This window comes from Rhineura floridana, chromosome 16 (assembly GCF_030035675.1).
Source record: "Rhineura floridana isolate rRhiFlo1 chromosome 16, rRhiFlo1.hap2, whole genome shotgun sequence".
Taxonomy (NCBI): Eukaryota; Metazoa; Chordata; class Lepidosauria; order Squamata; family Rhineuridae; genus Rhineura; species Rhineura floridana.
Genome location: NC_084495.1, coordinates 978166 through 996695, shown reverse-complemented (window position 1 = coordinate 996695; position 18530 = coordinate 978166). Strand labels below are relative to the sequence as shown.

General features: G+C 45.9%; 1 protein-coding gene across 2 annotated transcripts in view; it reads right to left on the bottom strand.

Moving 5' to 3' along the window:
• OPHN1 (oligophrenin 1) overlaps positions 1-15652 on the bottom strand; it is a 210483-nt gene extending 194831 nt beyond the window's left edge. For both annotated transcript variants that reach the window (XM_061598304.1, XM_061598305.1), the window contains exon 1: positions 15190-15652. In XM_061598304.1, coding sequence (XP_061454288.1) covers positions 15190-15343 — 154 coding nt within the window. In that variant the 5' untranslated portion in view covers positions 15344-15652. The remainder of the gene's footprint in view (positions 1-15189) is intronic.
• Between the last annotated feature and the right edge of the window lie 2878 nt (positions 15653-18530).

The window sequence follows — 18530 nt, the reverse complement described above, 5'->3', positions numbered from 1 at the left end:
ACTCTTGTCAAACGCATTTGGCTGAACTTTGTGTTTCATCAAGTAAGGGGATTGATGAAGAAGGCATCTTTTATGATGAAGAAGGCAGAATTTTATGAATGGTTTTATGCTGGTTTTACAATACACGTGTCCTAAATTTTGTTGCACTTCATTTTGTGCCTTATATATGCATTTATTTTCAGCCTCATTTTATCTGTGTTTTACTAATTGTTTGTGTGTGTATATATATACACACCAGAGCTTGGAAGTAACTTGTTATTTTTAACGAGTTACTTTTAATTCGTTACAATTTTAAATAATGAGTGGGTAATTCCATTACATTTGGCAAGTAATGGAACGAATAGTAATTTCCCTACTTTTCAGCTTCAACTTTAACGTTTCCATGTTAGGTTGGACGTTACTTGGGGGAGGGAACAAGGGGAAGTCAGCTCCTGGCTGTGATTGGTTAACACAAGACATGTGCCTCACACTGATTGCACCTCTGCGCAGACTGTCTCTTCCCTCGTGATCTGTGTTAGGAGGCACGACAGAAGAGATGAATAGGCAGGGGGAGCCTACTAGCTTCTGACTCTGAGAGGAAAAAATGGACGCTGGAGGAAAAAGCCAGGGCAAGGAAGGCAGAATGGCGAAGAGCTGTGGAGGTGAGAGACGATGATTTTTGTGTGTGTGTGCCCCGGTGTGTGTGTTTTCGGCTGGAGTCTCTGGGTTTGGGGGGGGGGCTCCGGCTCTCTGGCTACCACCCCTTACTCTCTGGACTCTCCGCTTCAATTTAAAAAAAAAAAAGTTTCTAGGTGGTCTAATTCCCGAGATATACACCAAAACGTAAACCCCCCCTGCACAACTTTTTTTTAAACAGATCATGCTCTAGCTACAACTCCCATCAGCCCAATCCAGTGGCCATGCTGGCTGGGGCTGATGGGAGTTGTAGTTTAAAGTAACTTTTCAAAGCTCTGGCTGCAACCCCGCCCTTTCATGATTGTGAGTAAAGTGCAGACTTGTGTTTGTGTTGTAAATCTCTCCCCCTCAAACCCTATTTTTAAAGAAATTAGGCAGGGTTTATCACAGTTTTTATTATGTAGGAAACTAATACTCATTTTTTAAAAAAATGAATGAAGTTTATTTATTTATTTACTTTTATTATTTTATTTATATCCCACCCTTCCTCCCAGTAGGAGCCCAGGGCAGCAAACAAAAGCACTAAAAACACTTTAAAAATCATAAAAACAGACTTTAAAATATATTAAAACAAAACATCTTTAAAAACATTTTTAAAAGCTTTAAAAACATTTTTTTAAGAAAAAAATTAAAAACATATTAAAAAGCAATTCCAACACAGACGCAGACTGGGATAAGCTCTCAACTTAAAGGACTTGTTAAAAGAACAAGTTCCTTATCACTTGAGGCTGCAGTTTTCCCTGGTTGAGTAAGCCCCATTGAATACATTAGGACTTGCTTCTGAGTAAACAAACATAGGATTGCACTATAAATGTCTTTACAGGTTATATAAAACATATTTGATAGTCATGCTTATATAAATATTTTCATAGAATCATAGAATAGTAGAGTTGGAAGGGGCCTATAAGGCCATCAAGTCCAACCCCCTGCTCAATGCAGGAATCCAAATCAAAGCATTCCCGACAAATGGCTGTCCAGCTGCCTCTTGAATGCCTCCAGTGTCGGAGATCCCACTACCTCTCTAGTAATTAGTTCCATTGTTGTATGGCTCTAACAGTTAGGAAGCTTTTCCTGATGTCCAGTCGAAATCTGGCTTCTTGCAACTTGAGCCCATTATTCTGTGTCCTGCACTCTGGGATCATTGAGAAGAGATCCCGGCCCTCCTCTGTGTGGCAACCTTTCAAATACTTGAAGAGTGCTATCATATCTCCCCTCAGTCTTCTCTTCTCCAGGTTAAATATGCCCAGTTCCTTCAGTCTCTCCTCATAGGGCGTTGTTTCCAGTCCCCTGATCATCCTTGTTGCCCTCTTTTGAACCTGTTCCAGTTTGTCTGCATCCTTCTTGAAGTGCAGAGACCAGAACTGGACACAGCACTCAAGATGAGGCCTAACCAGTGCTGAATAGAGGGGAACTAATACTTCACATGATTTGGAAACTATACTTCTGTTAATGCAGCCTGATATAGCATTTGCCTTTTTTGCAGCCACATCACACTGTTGGCTCATATTCAGCTTGTGATCAACAACAATTCCAAGATCCTTCTTGCATGTCGTACTGCTGAGCCAAGTATCCCCCATCTTATAACTGTGCATTTGGTTTCTTTTTCCTAAGTGTAGAACTTTTACTTCCGCCCAGTTTTGTCATGCTGTGTCCCTATAAGTATCCAATTGCATACTATGGTTGTACAATACTTCCTTTACATTTTAAGTATGACTTGGGGTAGTCATGGTTCTCCATTGTTTTCATCCTGAGGGGCAGATAGGCTGAGAAATGGTGAGTAGCCCATGGTCACCCACTACACTTTATAGCTTATTTTCATTTTGAAAAATTAATTAAAACAATTTACATGCAGGCAAAATTTATTAAGCGGATTCACACAATATGTGTAAAGCACATCCAACTCGCATTTAAAGCGCATGACTTCCCCTAAAGAATTCTGGGAAGTATCATTTCCCCCTCACAGTTATAGTTCTCACCACTCTTAACAAACTGCAGTTCCCATGATTCTGTGGTGGGATTCATGTGCTTCAAATGGGTGTTGAATGTGCTTTAAAGGAATGGTGTGGATCTGCCCTAGGTGTGATGTTCATTCAAGAGTGAATTGAAAAGAACAATTTTAAAAGATACTTCTTACTCTTACTCATTTTTCAGACCTCTTTCTGAAGTAAAGGGTCAAATCTGTAAAAACATTTGGAACAGCCACATTAAAAGATAAGGGCAGGGTATTCCAGGCAGGGGGTTGCCAACCCTGCTTGGATATGGATGTCTTTGCAGAAGAACCCTAGTCAAGGTTTACCAACAGCACAGTCCAAACTATATCTACTTAGAAGTCAGTCCTGTTGAGTTCTATGGGGCTTAATCCCTTAGTAAGTGTGTTTAGAATTGCAGCCTTCAGGAGCCTCCATCTTTACTCCCCAACGCTCCCATCTAACATCTCCACAACACTAGGCTCCTTTGTCTCTGCTGTGGCCTTCTGGTGACTGCCCTAGCCTGAAGGCACTTAACCCTTCTTGCTGAAAGCAAGTAGGCTAGATTAAATGTTCCCTACCCAGGCTCATATATATATAAAAGATAAACGGCATTTTGTCAAAAGTATTTTTGTCTACATTTTATACCTCATCCTTGGTTTTCCAAGCTTGGCATGGAATGCTTCTCATACAGAATTAATTTGAAATGCTGCATATTTATTATCATAATCATCATATTCAAAATAAAAAATATATGTACCGCCTTCAAGTTGATTCCAACTTATGGTGACCCTATGAGTAGGGTTTTCATGAGGCTGAGAGGCAGTGACTGGCCCAAGGTCACTCAGTGAGCTTCATGGCTATGTGGGGATTTGAACCCTAGTCTCATTTTGTTCTCACAACAACCCTGTGAGATAGTAGGTTAGACTGGCCCAGGCAGGGTTATTCAGTGAGCAAATAGGATCTCTTTTAATTGTGCTATCGACCTGCTTACTTCCACTCTGACTGGGGATCTTGCAGCATGGGGAAGAGATGGGGGCACATCACAGCTGAAGTTCACCCATATAGGAGCATTATCTCTTGCTTATTACAGAGACGCCTGTTGCAGGTTTTGCTGCTGAGAGCAGCAGTCAGTTAGTGCGGCCACTTGAGTCACAGCTTGTTGATCCTGAGGAGGCAAAACTAGAAAGTAAGGTTCAGAAAGGAGGCCCTGTGCACGAGGAGGAGGAGGGCATGAAGCAGTGCCAGTTGCCCACAGCCACATCTGCAGAACAGCAAGTACCATGGTTTGGCTTTGAGAAAGCTTGTACGTTTGTGAGCCAGAGTGGGAAAAATGTTGTTGTACGATGCAATTACTGCCTTCCAAGGATCAAAAATCTGAGATCAGCTGTTTCCTCCTCATCCAATGTGAAGAAACATTTTGAGGTAAGCCTTTGTCATGCTGGTCCTCAAAGAGTGTCCATTGTCTATTTATGTTTAAATTGTGAAGTTCCTCTTCCATTTTTTCTTGGATTCATTGCTTTGTTCTTCTTCCTCAGAGGGCACACCCTGAGAAGCTGAGAGCAATTGAAGAAGCAATAAAGGCAAGGAGACGTGGCCTTCCTGAACCAATGCATGACACCCCTCCTCCCAAAATGCTGAAGCAGCAGCAGACAACCCTTGAGAGGTGGGGATCTGGCAGGGATCTGCTTCTTCTGGCAGCCTGCGTACACCCTCGCTTCAAACTAGATCGGCTGGAATCGTGTCAGGCCACCACCCATACCAACAAGTAAGGACATTAGGGAAGCCCTTTGGGTGGATTACTCCAAGGGAAATGTTGTCTCAAGGGAGGCATCAGAGGGCTTAAGGTGGTAGGCAGGGGCTGGGCCTTTTCTTCCTGGGGCTCCTCATCACAACCTTGGGTTGCTGCAGGTAATCCTTAAGGGTCTGCTGTGCTGCCCCATGAGTGTGGTGACTTGGTCACCTTCCTACCTTCCATGTCATCATCCACAGGCTCAGGCTGGACCCTGAACCAGGGGACATGACAAGCATCAGGAAATGAAGAGCAGATGATGGTTTCCTAACATATATGTGTTAACATATCCTCTCTCTTTCTTAGATACACAATGGAAGCCTTGTTGAAAGCCGAAATAAAGATGGGTGTACTTAATGAGGACAGTGATCAGTCTTCAGATAAAGACCAGGAAGGCGATGACTTAGCAGATGACTTCTTTAACTTTCTGCCCCAGGGCAAGAAGTCAGCAGTGGACACTGCTGAGGAGGAACTGGTGAGGTACCTGAGGTCTCCCAGCAGGGAAGTGTCATCACTCCATGGCTTTCCACGTGTGCTGCGGTGTTTTTTGCAGCACAACACAGGCATGCCTTCAAGCGCCGCAGCAGAACGCCTGTTCAGTACTGGTGGCAACGTAATGACTGTAAAAAGACATTCCTTGTCTGACATGCTCTTTGAGCATCTTGTTCTTTTGAGACATAACAGAAACATATTATAAAAGCATTTCAAGTGTAAAATTTGATTTCAAGAGTTGGGGTATCTTCATTGCTTGGGGGGATGTGAGATTCTGTTATGCCATTATGTTAATCTTATGGATAAATTTTTTTATTCTACTACCCCCTGTGTGTGTGTGTTTATTTTTAATATTGTTTTAGGCTTCTTAGATGTGCAGCAGCCAAGGCCAGCACCTTGTAGGAGTTTTTTAAAAAAGGTAACTGAAATGTAATTGTAGTGATTACTTTTGAGAAAAAGTAAAGTAATCAGTTACTTTCAGAGCAATTGTAACGGTAATTACTACTTTTTGGGCCAAGTAATTGTAACTGTAATTTATTACTTTTTAAAAGTAATCTTCCAAGCTCTGATACACACACAAATAAAACAATTGTTACTAAAACACAGATATAAATGAGGCTGAAAATAAATGCATATATATTATAAATTTTCAGATCTTAGCTGTGTTTTATTGATAGTATTATGTTAGAGATAGTTGTAATTAAGCAGTTTGAAAAAATCTTTCTAAATAAGAAGTTGTGGTCCCAACAAGACAACTGCGGGAGGAAGGAGCCAGTTTTGGTACTCTAGATATACAGGGCCCTTTTCTCAACATCTGATTTATTGCCTCCTTCACCTTGACTGAATATATTTCCAGAAGTTATCAACAGCAAAGACAGCTGACAAGACCAGAGTTCAGTCTACCTGAAGGAGCACCTCCAACATCATCAGGGATGCCGCTCAACAAGATCAGCCTCAAAAGGCCTTCTCCCTATCCCACCAGTTAAAACAGCTAGACTGGTGAGAACTAGGGAGAGGGCTTTCTCAATTGTGGCCCCCACTTTGTGGAATTCCCTCCCAAATGATCTCCGCCATGCCCCCTCTATGATGCGCTTCCGCCAGGCCTTGAAGACCTGGCTCTTCAGGCAGGCTTTTGGGGTGGGTTAGGTTTTATTACTATTGTTGAGATTTTTAATGTTTTAATGTATTTGTATGTTTTTATTTTGTACGTCGCCCAGAGTGGCTGAACAGCCAGCCAGATGGGTAATAAATAAATGAATAATAAAGATACCTGGTTCAAAGCATTTCTTGAAGCGCAAGAGTGAAGCCTGCAGACATTCCTGCTGGTTCAATACATGGCACTTAGACTACTAACCAGAATCATTCGAATGCAACATCTCCATCCAGCTTTGGTCTTTTTCTGGGCACAGTTCAAGGTGCTAGTCCTAGGCAGCTTGGTACCTGAGTGGTACCTTGTCATGCACAAAGCTGCCCCAAGTTTAAAGGTCACTCTCCACCAAGTTCTCTGCCTTCTGAAGGAAGGCAGGGGGAAAGGGACTTCAGTGGTGGCACCTTCCTTGTGGAATCTTCCCCCAGTGCCAAGTCTGAAGCCTTTTCATTATCAGGCAAAGACTTTTTAAAATGTCTTTTAATACCAATTGCTTTATATTAGTTTTATTGCTGGTTAGTTTTATTTGATTGTTGCTTTTGCTTATAATTGCAAATGCACTGTAAAGATCTTTGGACTAAGGATCAGAATACAGATGTTGTAATGATTAAAACATGCAGCTAGGAAAAGCCAAGGTCAGATCTAATCTAAACACTTGCATTAAGGGGTCTCTGAAAAGCCCCTTTTATCTCAGCCACGGGAGAATACTAGCCTACATTACCAGGCTGATGGAAGGATTACTGAGGCAATGCTGATGAAACACACTGAACGCTTAATATGTGCTCTTCTTTCTCTTAGTGTCGTTCCCAAACTATAGGTCAGATCTGGAGGGCCACAGGTTAGCCAACTATAGGTCAGAGGTGGCTAAACTGTGGCCCTCCAGATGATGCTGGACTCCCATAAGCCAGCAGGCCCAGTGGTCAGGGATGATGGGTGTTGGAAGTTGAGCAACATCTGGAGGGCTATAGGTTGCTCATCCCTGCTGGAGGTAACAGGTAAAAATTATACTGTTCCAGTAAGCAACCATCATTCCTACAGCACTGAACAGAATGAAGAAGCCCTTTCGGGCAAAGCAAACTGACTTTGCCTGCCCTTCAGCTACAAACAGGGGGTCACAGCAGTGGTTTGTTTTCAAGTAGACATGCAGAGGATTGCACTGTGAGCAGGAATCCCCACACTCAGTTAAATATCAGCCAACACCTGGCCTAGATTCAGCACGTAATGATTTTGCTAACAAGATTCTGAAATCTCACACAAAGGTGGTATTTCTAGGACTGCTCCTCTAACATAACTCACTTGTTTCCACTTTCTGATTTCATAAAGATCCTGGACAAGCTCAAGCAATAAAAAGCCATGAGGAAAACTCTAAGCTTCCAAAACTTGCAAATTATTCTATGCATACAAAGCTACTCTATTACAAGTTATTCTAGTGAAGGGACGAGGGATATTCCTTGAAATATTTATTTTATTTTATTTTAGGCTTTATACAGTTTCCCCCCGTTTTCATTATTTATTCCAAAATTCCTCAACAAGAACTCCTCAAGACCTGCTCCACATGTAGGACAAGCACATGAAGGAGGAAACAAGCCACAGTCCCCACTCCTTTAATGCACACACATTCAGCATGGCGTCTGCAAAGGGGTGCCTACGAGCTCAATGTGACTGGGTCAGGGGTGGGGGCAGTGCATGGAGGACCTATGTACCTAGAGCCGGTGGAGGCTGCTCCATCAGAGCAAGTGGGAGGGGCACTGCCCCACAAACTTCCATCTGCCCTCAGCCAGCCCCCACCTGCCTGAGGAGGAGGACAGGGGTAGAACTAGAATGAGTTGAGCATAAGAAGAGGCTATCTGCTGGATCAGGCCAGTGGCCCACCAAGGCCAGCGTCCTGTTGTCACAGTGGCCAACCAGATGCCCCAGTGGGAAGCCCACATGCAGGACCTGAGAGTTCCCCCCAACCACCCCCTGCAGTTTCTAGCAAGTGGTGCTCAGAAGCATGCTGGGGAGGCAGAACATAGCCGTTGTGGATAGTGATCTTTGATACCATTATCCTCCATGAATTTGGCCAATCCTCTCTTCACCGTCTCCTCTGGGAGCTTCCATAGCTTAACTATACACCGTGTGCAGAAGTAATTTCTTTTATCTCTCCTGAATCTCACAGCATTCAGCTTCACTGGACGAGTTCTGCTGTTAGAGAGGGAGAAGACCCTACCTGCATCCACTCGCTCCACGCCATGCATGATTTTATACACTTCTTTCAGGTCACCTCTGACTCGCTTTTTCTCTACACTAAGAAGTCCCAAACGCTGCAACCTTTCCTCTTAGGGGAGTCACTCCATCCCCTTGATCCTCTTTTTTGAAGCTTGTCCAACTCTACAATATCCTTTTTGAGGTGAGGCGACCAGAACTGTACGCAATATTCCAAATGCATGCGCACCATAGACTTATACAACGGCATTATATTAGCAGTTTTCTTTTCCATACCTTTCCTAATGATCCCTAGCATGGAATTTGCCTTTTTCCACAGCTGCCGCACACTGGCTGCATCTTCATCAAGCTGTCCACTACGACCCCAACGTCTCATTCCTAGTCACTCATTGCCAGATCAGACCTCATGAGCATAAGATTTTTTACCCCAACATGCGTAACTTTACACTTGTTCACGTTACACTGCATTTGCCATTTTGCCCCACATTCACTCAGTTTTGAAAGGCCCCTTTGGAGCATTCCGTGATCCTTTTTGTTTTAACGACCAATTTAGTGTCAGCAGCAGACCTCAGTGCTCACCCTTAAGTCTAGATCATTTATGAACTTTGGGGGCGATTTGTGTGTATTGGACCTTGGGTGAAAGCCAGGAGGTTTGAACGTTATGTTGAGTGGAGAAGTGCAAGGCAATTGTTTTAATATTTACTTGTTAATTTGTATTATGTATGCATTTGTATTGTGGTTTTATTGTATATTTTTATATTTGCTGCTGTTTTATCTTCTGTACAGCGCTTAGAGATTTTTATATATATTAAGCAGTATAGAAATGACAACAACAACAACAACAACAACAATAATAGTAAGTTCACAAGCACAGGTCCCAGTACCAATCCTTGGGGGGACTCCACTTTCTACCTCCCTCCATTGGGAGAACTACCCATTTATCCCTACTCTCTGCTTTCTGTTTCCAAGCCAGTTTCTGATCCACAAGGAGACCTCTCCTCTTACTCAATGACTGCTAAGCTTACTCAGGAGTCTTGGATGAGGTACTGTGTCAAAAGCTTTTTGAAAGTCCAAACATGCTATGTCGTTGGCTCTACGTGTCATTGATGCTGGCTTCACCTATTGATTGGGCCCCTCGCCTTCTGCTCCACCAATGCCAATGGGCCCCAGACACCACTCCACATAGCTATGCACCAGCAGGAGCCCCTTTGCAGACAGTATACTGGGCACACAGAGATCAACCGAGCGGAGACAACACCAACCCGGCCCTCCTCCTCCATGAAGGCCTGAATCAGACTTCAGTACAAATGCCAACTTTAACTGTTACGAACTGGGGTGGGACACGATCTACCCCGAGCACACTTACATTACAGACTTTACAAAGAAGCAGATGTCTAACATACTCCTTCTGGGCCATTGTTTACAACTGGACAGCTGAGAGCACCCCCAGATTTCACTCCTCACAGTTTAGTTTCTTTCTGTAACTAAAAGTTACGCAGGCAAAAAAGACAAAAAGAATTCTTGTGATCTGCTGTTGGGAGGCTGACAGGGCCAATTTCTCTCTCTCCAAGAAGTGATCCAGGGAAGCAGACTTCAGTGCATTACACTTTTTGAAGACCAAAAAGAGTGAGGACAAAATTACGTATTGGAATGGGGTGCTTTATAGTCCCAGCCAACTGAAGGTATTGGAGGGGGAGGGGGGAATTACCTAATGGGGCATTTCAAATAAAAGCTAATCCAAAGAGGCAGGGATTAAGTACCCTTCTGGAACCACACACATGGTTTTGTTTGGGATCATTTAATTGCCCCAGAATAAATTTGAATTTGTCTTGTAAAAAGATGTCCTAAAAATATTTGTATGTTTTTCGCCCTAGGGTCAGTGAAACACACAGCTCAACTGAAAAAGAAAAGTCACTGCCCATGTTCAGAACAGGTTTACCAGCAGCCTTCATCTCTCAACATTGGGAGATGCTTCTTGATTTACACTGCTCAAAAAAAGTTCATCTCCAACGGGAAATTAAATATTATGGCTTTCTTTCATGTCCAACAGGCTCTAACTGGAGTTTTGTGAAAAGCCTGCTGAGGATTTGCTTTTGCGTGGCCAGGAAAACTTTGAAGCTTCCATTTGCTGCTGCAAAACCAGAAAGTAAGTAATTGTATCCACATAGCACTTGGCAGTTCAGGTCATCTTTTTTTCCTTACACAAAATAATTTTTGAGACAAGTGGTCTACTCTTGACAGTCCGAGGATGCAGAAGGAAACACCAACGTACTTTGTTCCTGAGAGCAGAAGCAAAGAATTTAAAGGCAAAGCCTTATCTCAGACTATCATGAGCCAAGAAACAGACGGCTGGCAAGGACTTCACGCTTGTGTCTTAATTACAGCTGGATGCCTTGAAGAATTACAGAGTGGCCATTCAGCCCTAGAAATCTCTCCTTCTATGCCCTGGTAGGTTTTCCCCTCCGTAATGGAGGTAAACAGTTCTAGGTTTCACTTGTTATTTTTCACGCAGGAGTGTTGAGGCTGCACATTTTTAGGCTGTGTGCGTTTGCGTTTTAAGCATCCCAGGCTGAAGGTCAAACTGAATGCAAGGGCAGTTCTGGTATCTTTACTCTTCTTTAGAGATGTGAAGGCCCGGAAAAAAACTGGAAAAATTCTGAAAAAAACATTTTCTTCCAAAGCATTTTTTGTTTTGTTTTTTCAAAAAATTGAAAAAAAATGAAGAAAAAATGGATTATGGAATGTTTCATTTTAGCATGATGACTAAAATGTTTCGTTGTATCTTGGTTCCCCCCCCCCCACCTTTTTTTCCAGTTCTTTTTATAGGAATGGATGCTTTATGTCTGCTTGACACTGTGGAGGATTAGCGGAGACATAAATAATTTTCTTTGTTGTTAATGTTGATGATTTCTTCTGTTTTTTTAAAATTGTTTTTTGCCTGCTCCTCATAAACTGGCAAAACAAAAGAAGAAACTGTTTTTCCCATCCCCTCCCCCCAAAGGCTTTTTCCTGAAAAATGGAAAAGATGGGGGGGGAACCACTTTTCTTAAAAAAAAAAAATCTGGTGGTTTTTTTTACTGGGCCTTCACATCTCTACATTTAACAAAGTCCAGCAGCACAAACAGAAAAACAAAACACAGCACAGAACTGAGGCAGCAAAAAAAAATTGCACACTTTAAAAGTTGCTGGTTTTATTGTATGGAACATGCAAAAACCTGCCAATATTTTAAATATACAGGCAACTGAGATGAAATGGCATGTCTGTAAAAACTAGCTTAACCCCAGCTTTTCCAGCCAACTCTGTTCGGGAAGGTTGCTTGCCCAGAAGATAACTTTGTCTCTCAATGTTGTATTTCCCAAAATTACTTGCAGGAAGCAGTAGTGGCAGAAATAGCTCTTTTTTAGTTTTTACTTTGCAGCTTAAGTGTCCTAATGCTCCACTCTGGCCTCACTAACTAGTCAAGCAAAAAAATGTAAATGGACTGCCTTCAAGTCGATTCCAACTTACTACAACCCTATGAACAGGTAAGCCGTTTTCCTGGTAAGAGGTATTCAGAGGGGGTTTACCATTGCCTCCCTCTGAGGCTGAGAGGCAGTGACTGGCCCAAGGTCACCCAGTGCGCTTCGTGGCTGTGTGGCGATTCGAACCTTGGTCTCCCAGGTCGTAGCCCAACACTCTAACCACTACGCCACACTGGCTCTCAACTAGTCAAGCATCTATGGCTAAAATATTCAGGTCACTGGGGGGGAAAGTGACTATCAGCAAATGCAATCAAAGGGCACAATCCACAAATATCTGCTAAATAACAGTTCTGCAAACAGATTTCCCCAACCAAACTGATTTTAAAAGTACTTAAATGTAAATGCAAGTTGCAGAGGCCACCGAGTGCTGTAGCTCCTCTGCATTTATGCTAATTTGGTCTAAGTTTCCATGGGGGTGCTCAGATGGCACATGCACTCCTTCCCGCTGCACCTATGAGTTTAAGGCTGTAAACTGATGGGATGGCTCCAATTGTATTGCTTGATATACTGTTCCAAGATACACACAAGAGAGATGAGCTCATTGCAAGAGGCCTTTCCAAAAAACTGCAAGCTAATCCTTTGCAAAAAAAAATGAGCATATAGGTCCAGCTTTGATTACAATAGGTCCAGCTTTGCATGGGAGTTCAGGGTGCTTGCTTGGAACTCTGTACTGCCATTCATGCCTGGTTGACAGATTGCAAAACAAACCCCTAACAAACCCACATCCCTCAGCCTGGATTTAATTGGTAGCAGCTGCCCAGGACTTCAGATGGAAATATTTCCTGAAAATGCTGGTGAATGAACCTGAGCCTTTCTGCATGCAAAGCATACACTGCCCCACTGAACTATAAGATAGTTATATTTGTCCTTTTTCAAATGCACTATATGCCACATCATGAAGGGAAACTGGGTGTTAATGTAATTATTTTATAGTTGAGCGGAGATACATTGTGTGTAAAGCTACACTGCTTAGCGGTCACATCCTGTACATCCTGTTTGCTCAAAAGCAAATCTTCCCTGTCCAGTGGGGCTTATTCCCAAACAAAGGTGTGTAGGACAGCAGCCTATGTTTCCGAATAACTGGGCCCCATACCTCATCTACATATAGCTTAACATTGGACATCCACCTCAGCACACACAAAATGCCTCCATTATAAACAACTGTAGAAGCCCCACTCACTCCTGCACAAAGTCAATGGGGTTGTGCTCAGTTGCATATAAATGCAATGTAAAATATCCTTTTGTCTCCAAAGTGGACAAAACAGAACGGTGCAATGCACAGAGGTGCTGGCTGGGACCAAGGGAAGTTGCTGTCAAAAGCATCTAGAGGGTACCAGGTTGGGGAAGGCTGACCTAGTTCTGTGTCAGCCTAACTTGAAAGCTCTGCTGATGCGAGAGCCTCGGGATGTCTAGTCACCCCAGCTATGCTACCCAACTCCTAAACCCTCTCTGAGTAAGAAATCCCGAATAGAGACAACCCACTGGTCACCTTGCCAATAACCCCAGAGATGTGAAGGCCAGAAGGAAACCAGGGAGATACTTGGGGGTCCCTTTTTCACCCAATTTTTTGGGGAGAAAAGTGGGTTGTTTCCAAATTTTCCCGTATTTCCCCCTGGGCCTTCACATCTCTAACTGGAACACAGCGCAAAGCAGTTGGTGGGAGTGAAAAGCAGGCCCCATAACTTCCCCGCTGCTTTGAATTACCCATGCCTGCTTTCTAGGAATTCATCACATCCTGAGTTCTGAGGCAATCCCCTCATTTTGAGGCAATCGCAGCTCATTTTGCCAACATCCAGGTAACTGTGGATAACACAACTTTCTAGTTAATTCAATTCAACATAAGGTGAGCGACTTCTACATAAAACGATCATTTCACACATCTCTTCTCCCTGCACTAAAAGACACATGCACCTTCCTGCACAGAGTTTATCATTACGTGCAGAGGTCAGTGCACGTTTATACAGTACAAGCCTTAAGGCCTGCACCTTATAATCACCAGAGGCAGCCCTGCTCACATCTGGAGCCACCAAGAATACGGGCTTCTTGGACATTCTGGTGCCTTAGAAGGACCTTCCACAACTTGAGAGAACACTGGGAAGCTAGACAAAAAGCAGCCTTTAAATCAAGTTTCACTGTTTAGTGTGAAGATGGGACTGAGTCAGCATGCAATGATTTTACAGATGGGACTGGGTGGGTTTGGAAAGTATTCCTGGTTTATTTGAATCACTTTTGTGTCATCAACCGCTTTGAGAGCCTCAGTAACTACAAGGGGAGGCAGAAGGATGACCATTTATTTCTATCCATCCAGTAAGCACACGGATAACCCAAGCTCTGCATGCGGGTTTGCAGAAGAGACAACCTCTGCACCCCACGTGTGAAATATAAACACTCCTTTTCCCCGAGATCACCAGCGCCTGTTAAGAAACTGATGTCTGGAGCCACCATTGAAGATCATACAAATCTGGCACTTCTCGGATTCTGTTTACCCCAAACAAGAAATTCCCCTTTCGACTCCATCTTACTCACTCAAACGTTGCTGGGAAAACCAAGGCTCAATTCACAAAGGAATGCCTGCCTGTCGGAGGCCTTTCAGGTAGCACCCATGTGGCATCACAGCTACGCCGGCCTCTTTCTACAAAAGAATGTTCCTTGCAAGAGACCACCCTTCCACGAAGGCAGAGAAGCCCATGTCTTCCGACGCCAGGGCCACAAGGTCTCTACAGGCGCCACTCAGCCTGCTGCAGGAAGGGCCCAACAAACATCCCAGTGCCCGTGTGGCTGGGGCCGTTAAACGTTTAGGCAGGAGGAGGCACCATCTCACAGCCCTACTCATCCCCACAGCAACCCTAGCGAGCCCTTGCTGGGTTTGGCCCACGACGAGGCCAGGGAAGGGAACGCAGGGCTGGCTCAGGGCGGCGAGCGGTTTGCTTCACCACCCGCCTGCGCGTTTAAGGAGAGGCAACCCTGGAAGCAAAGCCCATCTGACGGGTCCCCCTGGGTGGCCTTCGCCCAGCTGCTGCTCCCGGGCCTCTGACACACGCCCTGGCCAAGGAGGCGAGGGAGGCTTCGCCGGCCGTTCCTCCAGAGCGCCCAGACCGGCCCGGTCGATCTCTGCAGCCTGCGGGCAGCCCCCTTCCGGCCCCCAGCTCTGCCCCCTCGCCGCTCCGAGGGGCACCTGAGCAGCCGGCGGCACCTCGCCTCTCCAAACCCCGGGCCACCCGCACTCGCGCGCTTCGACAAGCTCCAGGCAGCAGCGACGCCTTTCCTCTGGGGGCCGCGAAAACCCAGCTCCGCCGGCGCACAACGCTGCAAGGAGACGGAGGGGAAGAGGGAGGCCGCGGCCGCCTCTGCCCGGCCGGCGCAGGTGAGGTGAAGCGGCCCGCACTTACTGCGGATGGCGCCGATGAGCGCGTTCCCGTCCTTGATGACGTCCTTGATGAAGCGGTTGGTCCTCTCCAGCTCCTGCTCGTAGCACTTCAGCCGCTCTCGGAAGTCGGGGCTGTCCAGGTAGCAGTCGCGGAACTCCAGCGGGGGGTGCCCCATGGCTCTGCGGGGGGAGACAAGGGGGAGGAGAGCCTTCCTTCAGAAAAGCGAAGCCTCCCGCCGCCTCAGCTGCGCGCACGGGACCGGGGGGAGAGGGGCCTGGGCTTGGCCCGCCCCCGCCCACAGACAGGCGACCGCGCGGGGGGAGGGGGACCTGGAAGCAAGGGACGCCGCATCCGACGGCAGCCGGCTCCTCCTCGCCCCTCCGTGCAGCCAGCGAGCGAGAGAGCCAGCGAGCAGCTGCGAAGGGCGCTCTGGCCCCGGCTCTGAATGGACTGAGGGGGCGGCGGCCACGGCCGCCAGAGCTCCGCCCGCAGTGCCGCACCCCGAGTCCCCTCCCACGGCCGGGCCAGGCCGGCTTTGTTCGCTCCTTCGCCTCGCCCGCCCTGCGCCTTAAAGACGCAGGGAAGCAGCAGGCCGGGGGCGGCGCGCTCCCTTGGCCGCCTTCCTCGAGCCTCTCGCTTGGCGAGGAAGGGCATCAGCGGCGCCCCCACAAGCCCCCCACGCCGCCTTCTGCGAAGAAACTCGTCGGTGGGTTTCGCTTCAGGGTAAGAGAAGCAACCCCCATCTATTCCTCCCCACAATCACGGCGGTGCTCCACGTGCCTTTTTGAAATGCCAAACTGCACGCGCTCGGAGCGCTTCATCATCATTTTATAAGGATGGACAAAGTGTTTTTGTCTGATTTAATTGATCTTGGCTTTTATTCATTATTTCTTGATTTATTTTGCTCCGATTTCTCTCCCATCCCTGGTGCAGTTTTTCCCTTGACCAGCAGTACTTCTGTCTTGTCTGGATTAAGTTTCAGTTTGTTAGCCCACATCCAGCCCTTCACAGCCTCCAGGCACCGGTTTAGGATGAGCACTCCCTCCCTGCAGTCAGGTGGTAGGGAGAGATAGAGTTGTGTGTCATCAGCATATTGATGACATTGTATTCCAAATCTCCAAATGAGCTAGACAGCCCAGAAGGATACCATGGTTGATCGTATTGAAGGCCACTGAGAGGTCCAGCAGCACCGACAGGGATGCACTCCCCCTGTCAGATGCCCGGTCATCAAGCAGGGTGACCAGGGCAGTCTCTGTCCCATGGCCAGGCCTGAAGTCTGATTGAAAAGGGTCTAGATAGTCTGATTCATCCAGGAAAACTTGGAGCTGAGCAGCCACTACCCTCTCAGTCACCTTACCCAGAAAGGGGAGATTAGAGACTGGGTGGAATTTGTTAGGATCTGCAGGATCTAAAGAAGGCTTTTTTTAACAAAGGTCTTATCACAGCCTCTTTCAACAATGTTGGCATAGAACCTTCCCTTAAGGAGGTGTTAATTAAATATGCCAACCAGTCAGCCACTCCCCCTCTGGAAGATTTGATTAAACAGGATGGGCAAGGGTCAAGGGAACAAGTAGTGGCCCTTATTTCTCCCAGAGTTCTGTCCACATCCTCAGGCTTTACAAGCTGAAAAGTATCCATAGAAAAATGACCAGAGGAAGCTTCGGGGACATCTGGCACAACTGTAGTTAATGAGGAGTCCAAGTCAGTCCGAATGCGAGCAATTTTATCTGCAAAGTGCCTTGCAAACATGTCACAACGAGCGACTGAGGGCTCAGGGTCTAACGTAGAGCCAGAGCCCCAAAGACCCCGGACACACAGCAGTCTGTGTTGTGTGAAAAAGGGGCCCTGCAGCTGGCCTGAATCTAGTTGGCCCTCCCTTTCATTGGGAGACCCATCAACTGGATCACGCAACGGGGGGGAGGGTTGTTTTAGTCATGGGCTGTTTCTAGCCCCAACCGCATGCGCACGTGCGACCTGCTTGCCCGGAACTTCCATTCACACATGAAGGTTGCCAACTGCTGGTGTCCAGACGAATAAAGAACAGCCTTCCTGCAGGGGCACTTAGACAACTGCAATGAAAAGCTCCACCGGCCAGATTCCAGCCTGCTGTTGCAGCTGCTTAAGGAAGTGGCTCCCAAACTTTCCCAAAACCACTTAAAAATCGCTGGTTTTTCTGGCTATTACAGACATTGTTCCGTATTGCATTAGATACTGTATTGGTTTTAATTGGGTTCAGACCCATATCTGGGGAGGCACCCCCCTAAAATTGTCTGACCCCCTAAACTTTTTTTTTTACAAAAATCAATAAATTTATTACAGAATGTTTTAGGCCCCCCCACTATTTTTGTGCCCTTTTGGACTGGCTGCAAGCCTGACTGGATTCTTACAGGCACGTCACAGACCGCTGAGTGAGTGGCCCACGGGCCACAGTTGGGAAACTCCTGGTTTAAAGCAAGGCACCTCTGCCAGCCCGAAAAGAGACAGTTGGCAACTCTCACTGAACTGCTCCCAAGTAAGGACGCCTCGATCTTCCGCGGCGTTGTCCTCTTTGGGGTGGGGGGGTGCTGTGATGTCCCTGTATTTTAATATCTGTAAATATGGTAAGTGCAGGTTTATTAATAATAATAATAATAAACTTTATTTCTACCCTGCCCTTTTTCCAATAGGACTCAGAGCAGCTTACGACTAAAAACAACACCATTAAAACATACAGAGTATATTATTAAAAAAGAATTAAACTATGAGAAAAATTAAAACCATAAAATATAGGTTAAAAACAGCGGACAATTTAAAATAATAAAATCATATAATGTAATCACCAAACCTATGACACTTAATCCTGGTCGTTCTCTATCCCAAATGCCCATTGAAATAAAACAGTCTTTACTTGTCGCCGGAAAGATGGCAAGGAGGGAGCTGATCGCACCTCACTCGGAAGGGAGTTCCACAGCTTTGGGGCGGCCACCGAAAAGGCCCTATCTCGTGTCCACGTCATATGTGCTTCCGAAGGTGTGGGGAAGACAAGAAGGGCCTCACCTGAAGATCTCAAATCCCGGACAGGTTCATGTAGGGAGATACGATCTGTCAAATAGTCTGGACCTGAGCCGTATAGGGCTTTGTAGGTCAAAACCAGCACTTTGAATTGTGACCGGAAACAAATTGGCAGCCAGTGGAACTGTTGTAACAGGGGAGTTGTATGGTCCCTGTAACCAGCCCCGGTTAGCACTCTGGCTGCAGCTCTTTGTACCAATTTAAGTTTCCAAACAGTCTTCAAAGGCAGCCCCATGTAGAGTGCGTTACAGTAGTCTAAGCGGGATGTAACCAAGGCATGCATCACCCTAGTCAGATCAGGCAGCTCCAGG